This window comes from Poecilia mexicana, unplaced genomic scaffold (genome assembly GCF_051168715.1).
Source record: "Poecilia mexicana isolate PSO_F unplaced genomic scaffold, ASM5116871v1 scaffold_2, whole genome shotgun sequence".
Classification (NCBI taxonomy): Eukaryota; Metazoa; Chordata; class Actinopteri; order Cyprinodontiformes; family Poeciliidae; genus Poecilia; species Poecilia mexicana.
In genome coordinates, this window is record NW_028263371.1 from 42,837,196 (window position 1) to 42,849,033 (window position 11,838).

The window sequence follows — 11,838 nt, forward strand, 5'->3', positions numbered from 1 at the left end:
TTTTTTTTCTTAAAAGTGCAAGTGATGCTTATATATTAAGTGATGAAACACATATTTTAATCCTTAAGTGTAAATTTCAATTCAAAAATTTAGAAAAAAAAATTGTGCTAATATCTTCTCCTGTGACACGTAGCAACCAACAGCAGCTGATCCTGTTGTGCTACGTGGGATGAATGAGAGGTCAGTGACGTGGTGACGCAATGTCAGCGAGGTCAGATGACAGATATGATGTTTAAAGCAGATTAACCCTGAGTGAAATGCCTGCTTGACACAAATGCTAAACAAGTCAAAGACAAGCTTGAGTGATCCAAGGCAGGTGCAAGAATGAACCAATAATTAGGTTTTCCTTAATTATAGGTAATTATGTTCTTAAGTTTGTCTGCAGGATTACTGGCTCTGCTTGTATCAAATGACGATGTGAAAATAACATCACAACCGCTCAGGGTTATTCTGTACAGCAAGCAGAGCTGCAGCTTCAGAACCTTACTTTAGCATACTTTCAAAGATTTTTTTTTTTTTTTTTTTTTTTTTTTCAAAAATAGAAGGTGTAAAACAGCCCGTTCTTTACTAACTCAGCTCCAAGCAAGTCTGATACACACCTAAATATTCAGATGAAATAATTTTAATGTCAAAGTTACCCAACATTAAAATCTTGTCTTGGTGCTGCAGGTCTGCATGGCTAACAAAATTTTATTCTTTCCAAATGATATGTTTAATCATTGTTAACCGATGGTTTCACGCGGATCAGGGGTGTCAAGTTATTTTCCACATAGGATCAGTGTGGTACGGACAGCTTTTTTCCACAAAATCAATGAAATTGTGATTTGAAGACTGTCTTTTGTATTTAACCCAATTACCTTTAATAATACAGTTTAATTGTTGATTTAAGTGTGAGGGGGAAAAAAAGATAAAGAAATATTTTGTGGGAGAACTACATTTTTACAGCACTGTTACACGTTATGACCTTAATGACCTTAATATAGAAAGTAAAGGCCTCTTTAAAAAAAAAAAACACTCAGGGTCTCTTTCTAGACATTTCTGTGTCAAATAACATGGATGTGACGTTGGCCGTTTGCAGTCAGTGCTTTTCAGGGCTTAATCTGATTATCTTAATCTGTAGGATGGTGCACGTCAGCACGCAGAGCAACAGTTTTGCCCCTATGGCTTTCGGCTCGACTAGTTTCCCTTCCTGGCTAGGTCTTTCACAAATCTAATGCATCACTGATGGGGTGGCATAATTGCTTCCGCCTACACTGGATAGATTCCCCTCCATTCACTTGGTCTTGTGTGGGCTGGGGCGTGTAAAGAGCTGTTTGTAATGGTGCCATTCATATGACTGTCAGAATCAACTGCAGGCTAACGCTTACACTCCCTCGCAATGTTCTGATGGAGGCAAGGTTCAAATAATGTTGCCAAGAATTAGACACAGCAATAAACTCTGATCCAAAAGAAAGATAGCAGATACTGGTGTTGTATGAAAAGAATCAGAATGGAGACATTACACAATAGTGGAACACGCAGGCTGCAATCTTTGTTCCAATGAGTCAAACGTACATTCCTTATTAGATTAGACGAAATGATGCCAGAGCTTTATCAGTTTATACAGGCATGGAAACTCGATTAACACCATAATGATCAGAGGGGGGAAAAAAAAAAAAAAAAAACAGGTCCAAAGGACTTGTGGCTCAGAACGTCTTCATCGGCTGCAATAAGGTGCATGTCCTGCTGGTTCAAAAATAGCAACGTTAATGGTCGGATGATAGAAGCAAAGCACTCTTGACGATAATACGCTGCAATAACGGAGCTGCAGCAGAACGTATGAATGCAGAATCTGAACAGATTAAGAACAAATTACAGAATAGTTCAGAATTCTTCAAGTAGCGTCTGGTTGAAAGGTCGGAAACATTTAATGTCTAACCGGCAGTAGATGACCATTTTGAGATATTTATTTAACATAAATCTAGATTAGGGAGGCTGAAGCTATCAGAGATGTTGCAAGACCAACTGGGAGCTGTACCATCCTTACACAACTCCAAACACTTACTCAAACACTGTTTTCTGAATCTTTATACCTCAGTCACATTTGACTTGGGCAGTAATTGACAAAGAAGCTCATGATCGTCTACACAGAAATGGAGATATGAGGCAGTTCCCAAGCAAACGGACATGGAAAGTGTTCAGAGAAACGTTCTGACATAGAAGCTAAGAGTTGTAGAAAGCAAAAGTATTAAGCAAAAAACACTATTTTATTAAAATTTATATTTTATTTACTCAGATCAGAAATGTTTAGCATGGATCATGCATAGGGGGAAGATTATTGTTGATGAACCACCTAATACATCAATTTCATGTGTAAATAATTGTCTTCTCCTACCAAATCTCCTTTAATGACCTTTAGACTCTTGACTTATAAAACCTGCTTCCTCTCCGCTACATGTTTTTCAAAGTATTTTAATTAAATACACCATTTAGATAAATGGCAGGAGATCAGGATGGGATTAAAAGGTTCATCCCATCAATCATGTACAAAACATGCCTCAAGGTCATTGTGGTGGATTCTAAGGCGTTCCCATATCAAAAAGAAAAATCGAATCCCTCCAGCGTGTTCTGGGCCTGTCCCAGTGTTTCCTCTTAGTAATATTTGTCCAGGAGACAATGTGATCAGAGATCCCTGACTCACCCCAACTGACTCCTTTTTATCCAGAGAAGTCCCCTAAAAAATGTCACACCTCTTCGATATATTTATATTTCCAAAAGCGGAAACTCATCTAAGCCGCTTGTATCCGGGATCTCCGGATCTTCCGTCAGTCTTGATCCTTATCTCATGACAATAGGTTACAGCTGAAATGTAGGCAGACCGGTATGTCAAGTAAAAGGGTTTTTACTCTTCTCTTACTTCACCAAAGCAGAGAGAAGCAACGCCTAACGCCTAAATTACTACAGACAAGGCCTTAATCTGCCTCTCTATTCACGGCTCCATTCTACCATCATTCATGAACAAGACTCCCCCTCAACCTGGAAGGAGCACTTCACCTTAAAGAAACTAAATCTCATTCCAGATGCTTCTCTCTCTACTGCAAACAACTGTGTGCAAGGAAGGTTAAGGCTCGAAGATGCTAACAGAATCAGAGTGCCTGAGCGAGACGGTTGCATACCTGACTGTGGGGCTGTGACGAAGTTGTACCAAGCTTTATCGCTGTAGCCAATAGAAAAATTCAACTTTTTAGGCACCAATCGACCAAAGAAGGTCAGCCAGTGTTGCAGGGCACAGAGACTTGGGGACTGGAGTTTGTTCAAAACACTGCTCAAAGACTGCTTACTTGCATAAAACTGTATCAGAAAAGAACTCCAGTTTATCTTACTGACTGTATTAGAAGACCCTTAATGGGCAAGCCTTTATTTAATTTCTATCTATCCCCAATAGCTCTCAGATTAACTGGCAAACTTTTTTCTAGACGCTCCTTCAGTCCCAGTCTGTAAATCTAGGCTACCCATTTTAATCTGGCTTTTCTACCCTAGCTTTTTTTTTATCTTTTGTTTATCTGTTTTACATGATATTAATCGATGTACATCTTAATTTTAATGTATTTTTGTCGCTTTTGTTAGCTATTGACTTCAAAACTACCAAAGAATGTAAACAAGATCACAGTTTAAACAGCATAAACTTTTTAAATTTGATTATAAAAAATAAAATAAATACATAAATAAATTCCTTTCTGGTGTCTGTATCTCGTGAATTGACCTTTAGCTTCTGCATCTGGGAGCAACTAGTCTGGGTTTTTTACTAAATTAAAAGTCTATCCACTGCCAGTAACACATTAACTACTTGTGCCCTTTTAATAGAAACTCGCTTCAAAAATCCTGAACTAGTTCTTTGAGGGGGCATTAAAGAGAACATAAATTCCCCTAAGGTGAGGAGGGGTTTATATGTTCTTGGGAGGCGAGTGTAAAACAAGTCCCAAAGCTTCATCAAACACTTGCTAAAAGAAAAATACCCACAGATGAGACCCTTCAGCAGACCCCCCCTCTCTGTTATGGTAACCTCTCTCCTGTTCTCCAAAACAACTCTGCTCTATTAGGCAGAACACTTACAGACTCAGTGGGCGGTTTACAACTCCGGGCCCTGCCCAGCACTCGTCTTTGGCCCAAATACAGTCACAGCAAAATGTTTCTATCGAGGAGAAGACAGGCCTCTGACCTATCAGAAGATGAAGGACAGGAAGTGAAGGGCGCTTCCTGCTGCAGCAGGATGGAATAATTGTGAGAAATTTCACTGTAAGAACTAGTTGTTCTGCATGGTGAAAATAAAAGTACAGTCATGCTCAGAATGATGCAGCCTGTACTGCAGATTACAGATGACAGAGATGTCTGGAAGAAGCTAAAAGTTTCCTTATTTCCCACATTCTGTCCAAGAAGATTGTCAGGCGATCTCATAAAGGGACTGCATTTTAGACCCCAGGTTTCATCTGTGGCTCAGAGGAAACATTTCACACTTATTTCAACACGTATTTAACCTACGGCCGGTCCTTATCCAGGGGAGAAAATCAGTCTTCATTTATTTTGGAACAGAATCCGTCTGTCTGGCTGTTGGATCATTTGAATTGGCTTTTACTGCCGCAGGACTAACTGGGGTCTCTGTGGGTTGGACAAGGGAAAATCTTTTCAGTTTCTCCAGCAGGTTCTTCATATTATCCCAAGATTAATTTGATTAAATCAGGAATTCTCAACCTTTCCAGTTATAACTAAAAAGTGTGAAAATGAGTTTAGATTGGAAGCAGAAAAATAAACGACAAGCCCTAATCAGATTTTACAGCTTGATGTGTGTTTTAAATCCCACTTTCACAAATTTACGTTTTTTATGGGTTTTTTTTTACTTATCTGTATAGGTGCAAAAAAAAACAAACACTAGAAGCCATTTTTGTGGAAATCGCAGAGGAATTAAAGACAGTTTTATCTCTATTTTGTGAGTGAGAGAACACAAGTGTCAGCAGTGACAATATTAGCTCCATAAGTACTCAGTTTATTGCTAAATTAGGCTGCATTACTGTAGCTTTGAGTGCATGTAGGTCAATTTGTCACTGTGTCACAGCAAAGCTTATTCACACGGGGTCAACACTGAATGTACAGCTGAGTTTTGCGTAATTTATTACCAAATGGTACAGCACAATCTCTTAATGGGTCCATTGGCTACTAAAGCGGGCCCATGTATTATTAACCTAACTGCTCTCCTGTCTCAGCCCCCCCTTTATATTTTAGTTTTGCTGAGTACCCATCAACCAGGACAGCAACAAATGCAGCTCATGCACACTGTCGTCCAAACACACAGAGGATTTTAAAGTGACAGGCAGACAGAGCCGGGAATAAGCAGGGAGGTCAAGCTGCTTAGGTCTCACACACTCAAGTATAATCTTCTGACGGATCAGTACCGTGACTTACAGTATGCAACACTAAGTGCCTGGACCAAAACACAGGAAAAACAAGTGGGATTTCCCTGTACCTTTCAATGTAAAGATTTTTTTAATTTTATGCACACTGACTTGCCTGACAATAAGTTCACAATTCCACCCTACCAAACAAAGAAAGATAGATGGCACCGGTAACAAACAAAGCTTTCCCTCCGACTGATAAACACACCTTCTGGGACATTTCCATATTGTAGAAATGTTTGAACAAAAAGACAAGACATCAGTGAGAAATATTGCATTTTTCCATCCATCAAACGTCCTGACCATGACCATGTATGGTTCTAGTTTGACCGACTGGTTGGAAACTTATACATTTCCACTCAGAGATCAAGGAGGACCAGCAACAGCCTAATAAATAAAGAACAATTTACTGAGGAAAGAAGAGGCAATGATGATCAAGTGTTTAGTGTCAGAAGAAGTTTAAAACTGAAGTCATAGGGAGTACAATAGCTTTTTAAAAGAGGAAACAATGTTCTACAAACTATGTCTGCAATAAGACGGGGAACCCATCTTATTTCAGAAGCAAGAGTGACTTGAGCAGACAGCAGGAAGCCAGATCAATTTACAGAGCAAATGGCTTTGTGTTAACGTCCAGAGCTTTCCAATCTTTGTCAATGAAAACAGCCAAGGAATAAGAAAATATTCCAGCCTGTTGGAAATCTCATGATAATGGAGGCTATAATTAGCATCTAAGAAGACAGAGAGACTGTTGCAAGATTTGGCGATGCCAGCGGCACAAGACGCTAATAAAAATGTCAAACAAATTACAAATCCAGGCTTTACAATTATTTTAGGTAGTAAATAATGTACCGTTAATAGATCATTTGTGTTAGAGAAATTAATGAATAATTACATATTTCTTTATAAATATTAGGTGGTACAGTGTGATGGACTGGTGACCAGAGTCTAACCCCAACAGTCACTCAATAACCACTGAAGATAGCCACCACCGCCCATATGACACTATGGATATATGAATGAAACTAACTATATTTATTCCTCAGATGTGATGTATATTTTGAATAAATATTCCTTGGCATTTCCCCCCCCCCCCATACACTTTGGCTTTTTTAATACAAATGTCATGAAATACTCCATATGCATTTTTATCTAAATGGGAAAATTGGTGTCTCTTTGCTATTCAGGTTTTGTTGTTGGCAATTGACTCTCATTCAAAATAAAATTTTGAAAACACTACCATTGATATTTGGCTTCTGTTTTTTGTGTGTGTGTGTGTTTTTTCATTCCCAAACAAAACAAAACAATATTGTCAGAACATTTCTAGTTTTATTTGTACAAATATATTGGTCTACTCCAACTGGAAGCAGCAAGTCAGAGCTTCTATGAATTTATGATTAATGCATCTCTATTCTATTTGTAGGCTAGTTGTGTTAAAATGTGACTCCTCTGTGAATTTCAACACTTATTCATCTCCAGCGAAGCTGAATTGGAAGATGCACAAAGCTAGAAATCTCCAAAACAGATAAAATAAATAAATAAAAAAAACATCTTCGATTGCTGTGTTGGGGATTTTTTATTTTTCATCCATCCAGCCTCATTCTCACTACATTTATGAGGCTCACACTGTCGCCTGCACTTTCACAGCATACAAGTTATGCAAGTTCTGGCTACTAACAGCTAATTGCATCACTCTCTCTCATAATGACACCCATCTGGTGTGGAGCTCGCTCTACTCAGCCACAGAGCAGGACCACTGACGGTTTTAGGATGTTACAATCAGGCAGGGAGGCAGTTCGACGTATTGATTACAATTATGTAAGAACCCCTCTAGTTATTTAATGCATTTTACACATGAAACAACTACTTTAGATTTGTCATACTACAGAGTAGTCAATACAATCATGACAGTAACAGTGCAGACGCTTAAAAGGTTGGCAAGGAAATCATTTTATTCACACAACATTGGTAACTTTAAAGGTGATGAGATCATCCAAAGTCCCTGCAGTGCCCACTGAAAAAAAAAAAAAAAAGAAACTAATTCAAAGTTGATGAGAGCTGTTATGGTGCTAATAGTGCTCTTAGCAGGCCTGATGTGTGGACAAGCAGAGGGATGGTGTGGCTGAGGGCTCAGGCCTATTGCACCTCTCTGCTCTCCTCTCCAACAATAAACAATGAGGCTTTGACCCGCATGTGCCTTCACAAAAATGCACAAACTGTTAGGAGAAGGGTCGTATGCGGTAGCGCTGTGTGAAAGCCAGATATAGAAGATTATTCGTGTATGTGAAAGCTTGTGCAACACTTGTGCTTCAAGCTGAAACATCATCGCGCTCTAAAGCCGAACAGACACAATCACTCCTTTATTAGCGTAAAACAGATCTTTCCAGTCCTGCTGTGGCATTCACATGCTTCATGGAGGAATTAATTACAAGCTGCGTAGACAGCAGCTTTGTTGCAAGTTACATTCTTTGTCAAGCTCAGACGTTTCAGCAAATACTAAAACTCCATGAATACCACAACAGAATACGTTTGCAAGGATGTGCCTTTTAATTGAAATAAGATAGAAGTTATTTATTTAGGACTGAAAACGTATCTAAGCTCTTTTAACATTTGTTTTATTAAAATCATAAACTTTTATGAATAGATTTTAGGTGCTAGACAAATACACATTTGTTTATCATTTTTATTTTGTGCTCTTTACTCTGATACCCCTAAATAAGATCCAGTGCAACCAACTGACTCCAGAAGCCACTTAAAGGTTAAACAAATACCATCTCACCGTTTAAACTCAGTAGTAGGTAAAATTGTACCATGAAGAGCTTCGAGGTTTGTTAGAGAACATAAGTGAAAAACAGCATCGCGAAGACCAAGGAACACAGCGGATTGGTCAAAGATAAAGATTTGGAGAAGCTTAAGCATGGTTAGTGGAGTTGTGAACCAATATCCAAAGCCTTGAACAAGATGTCATCTCTAAATAGAGAAGGATAGAACAACTGCAAACCTGGGAGGACATGGCTATTCACCAAAACTAACTGGAAGGAGGAACTTTGAAGGAGATCATTAATCAGAGGAACAGATTCCTGATAACTTTGGAGGAGCTGCAAAGATCCATAGCTAAGAAGGGAGAACTGACAGGACAATTATTACTTGTGTGCTCTCTAGATCAGGGCTTTAGAGCAGAATTAGACAAAATTCATGAGATAAAGAAAGCCAAAAGAAAAGAAAGCAAAAATGTGGAAGAAGGTACTCTGGAAAGAAAACTAGCACTGGACTTCACCCTAAACATGCTATCCTTCAGTTAAACATGTTCACAGCAGCATCGTGCTGAGGAAATTAGTTTCTTTAGCAGGGACAGAAAAGTTGGTCAGAGTTGACGGGAAGAGAAACTGAACAAAAAACTTAGAGATTGTGGAGTTTCATCTTCCAGAAAGTAGCCAACCTTTCTAAAACTGAACAGTTTAGATAAAAGTATATTTATATGTTATAATCATCCAGTCAAATCAAGACATAATCTGCATCTAGGCTTGAAAAGTGTTGTTTACATGTACTCTCCATCCAATCTGACTGAGACTGAGCTTTTCTGATTTTCAAAGGAACTAAAGACAAATGCATGCCACAAACAATGAATCATTCTCCATCCACTTCACAATTATCTTCTACTTTATGTCGGTCTTTCAAATAAAATTCTTATAAAATACAGAGAAATTGGTAACTGACAAGACAGGTATAAATACTTTTGAAAAATCTGCAGCTTAAGCACCTTTAAATTAAAAGTACTGGCCAGTTGTAAAGTATCTCCTTGTGTGTTCATCATTATTTTAACTTATGTGCTCCTGCTCACAAAACCACGTTTCTACAAGTTGCTCTAGGCCTCCGGAGGCATTTTTGATTTCCCAACATGCATTCTTGTATCCAGTGTTGATCTCCTCCCTCAGGCGTCCCCTGGCTGTGCCCCAGAGTGAGAATGAATAAATAATATGAAGGTGTGGTTGGATTTCTGGGATCCTGACTCAGGATTCCATTTCTCTGACAAGAGAGCTTGGACGGTGTCTGTTTCGAGTTGCCTGGCAACTTTTTCCAAGAAAGCAGGAACAATCAGGTAAAAAGGAGCACCAAACTCAGACACAACAAAAGGGGTCAGATCCACTTTCCTATGAATGAACCAAGAAGGAGGTGTGCTACAGATGCCCTGATGTTGGAAGTCAGAGAGGACAGACAAATAAGCCAATCATTTATCAGCTCTACTAATGGCATTATATGACACAGAAGCCTCACAACTACATCTGTAAATGGGTTATTTTTAATCTCAGCGCATCTCCATTAAAGGGGTGGCTCCTGACATAGCAGCTTCAAACATGCACTGACTCTGTGCAAGTGATCTATGAGATGACATGCAAATTTATGTGAGTTGTTAGAACTGATTACGTAACAAGTAATATCTTCATGACTGCCTTGTCTATGGCTTTGGAGGTCCAAAAGTGACACAAACACAAATCAACAATTTCTTTAGTAATATACCATTAATTACATTTTAGAATTACTTAAATATACAACACATTTGATGGGAATTATTTTAATAAAGAAAACAAACAAATATAATTGTTTCAATGAAAGTGTTTTATGGATGTGACTCCAAAACGTCTCTAAAGTATTTTATCATTCAGCGCTACATGGCAGAGTCAGTGGGTGGGGCTACTACTACTACTGTCAATATACCTGGCCAGAAACTGACTAGTCAACGTAGAGATGCTATGACTTGAATGGGACTCTGTGTAACTTGCTGTGAACTTTGGCATAGTAGAAGCAGAAAAACTGTAAACAAAAATGTTTTTGTTTGTCTTAGTTGCTTACATCGTGTCAGGACAAGGTAAACAGTAAAATAATATTACCACTTCCTGTCAGAGCATCAGATTGCTTCCCTGGAACTTATATATATATATATAATTATATATATAATTATATATATATATATTTGAATTCTAAAAACCTTTTTTAAAATAATTGATCAAAAATGCTTTCACATATTATATTATATCATTACTACCATTCATGTAAATGTGTATTTATTTGCGCTATTCTTTTAAATATGTCATACATGCATACATAATTATTTAATGTCTTATTTATCTAATGACTTGTGGCACCTTTGGACTTCCATACCCTACACTCCAGCTGGTGCTCGAAAGTGAAGTTTTCCAACACCCACATTGTGTTTTAAGTGTTCTTCATGAACTGAGTAAGAGCTAGATTTTTTTTCACCAGTACAGTGAGTCATGAAAGCTTTTGCTTTCTTTTTTTTTTTTGTATGTATTCTTAAAATCCCTTTCTCTGGCATAGCAGTCATCACTCATCCGCTCCAAAACAAGCTCTGCGGCTCCCTGGTGTATACATGTTAGGGTCATTTACTCATTGTAAGACCTATGGCATTTTTCCATGACAGCCCGCTCTCCCACCCAGCTGATCGCCCAGCCATTTCTTCAGCTCAATCTGTGCGTAAAAGACAAATTCGCAGTTTCCCAATCCACATTGGCACCACGAGAGAAGAGGGGGAGGGAGCTGAAGGGGCTTAAGGTGTATACTTACGACCAACACAGACGTCCTCACCACCTCGGAGACACTTTGCCTGAGTTCAGCAGCGGTGCCTGGTTTACTCAGACCTCGTGTAAATTTCCTGGTCTCCGGGTGCGCTGGGGTGGCCATCCTTACGCACCGTCTCGCATCAGCGATCCATCCAATCCAGGCGTAACGATCATCGACGTTCAGAGGAAATCCATCCTCGGTTTATCCGGGTCGATCCCCCCCAACTACAAGCGCGCACCACGAGTTTGAAGTTGACTCATGTTGATGTGGAGTTCCCGCCCACTGATTCAGCTTTCCTCAAAACAAAACCCCTCAAGTTTTCCTACAGGTCAGCTCTGCCTTCCGCTGGAGCAGGATTTCATTGGACGTCCAGGACGTCAGAAAGGAGGATCTGCTCTTTACTCTGCAGCACCCCGCCCCTCCGGTGTAAAGGCCTTCCCACTGCTGGATGGGAACGCTGCCGTCAGTCCTGGACTTTAGACCACAGGCAGCAACAGGCGAGCGTTTGTGTATCCTGGTCAATGTTTTTTTCATCACGAAAAAAAAGGGAAAAATACCAAAAAACTGTATGCTTTCTGTCATTCAGTATTTCTGCTGCAGAAAAATTCCAGCGGTATCGAAAAGAATTAGGCTGACTTAAAATATTATGGAAAAGTATTAACTTTTTAAGTACCATAAACAATTAAGAACTAAAATTAGGAATTATTTTGTGCAGTTCACTTAATAAAACAAAAATGTAGCAACTACCCAATTGGAGGTTTTGTATCAGACACTAACTTAAGTGTCACTAGCCATATTTTGCTACAGTGTTTCAAATTCTCTTTCAAAAATACCA

The 11,838-nt window shown here is 39.0% G+C and overlaps 1 protein-coding gene across 1 annotated transcript in view; it reads right to left on the bottom strand.

The window, feature by feature from the left end:
* Positions 1-11,355, bottom strand: part of LOC106926436 (dedicator of cytokinesis protein 9) — a 90,194-nt gene extending 78,839 nt beyond the window's left edge. Inside the window, exon 1 of the mRNA XM_088001122.1 lies at positions 11,007-11,355. Coding sequence (XP_087857248.1) covers positions 11,007-11,123 — 117 coding nt within the window. The 5' untranslated portion in view covers positions 11,124-11,355. The remainder of the gene's footprint in view (positions 1-11,006) is intronic.
* Positions 11,356-11,838: the final 483 nt, after the last annotated feature.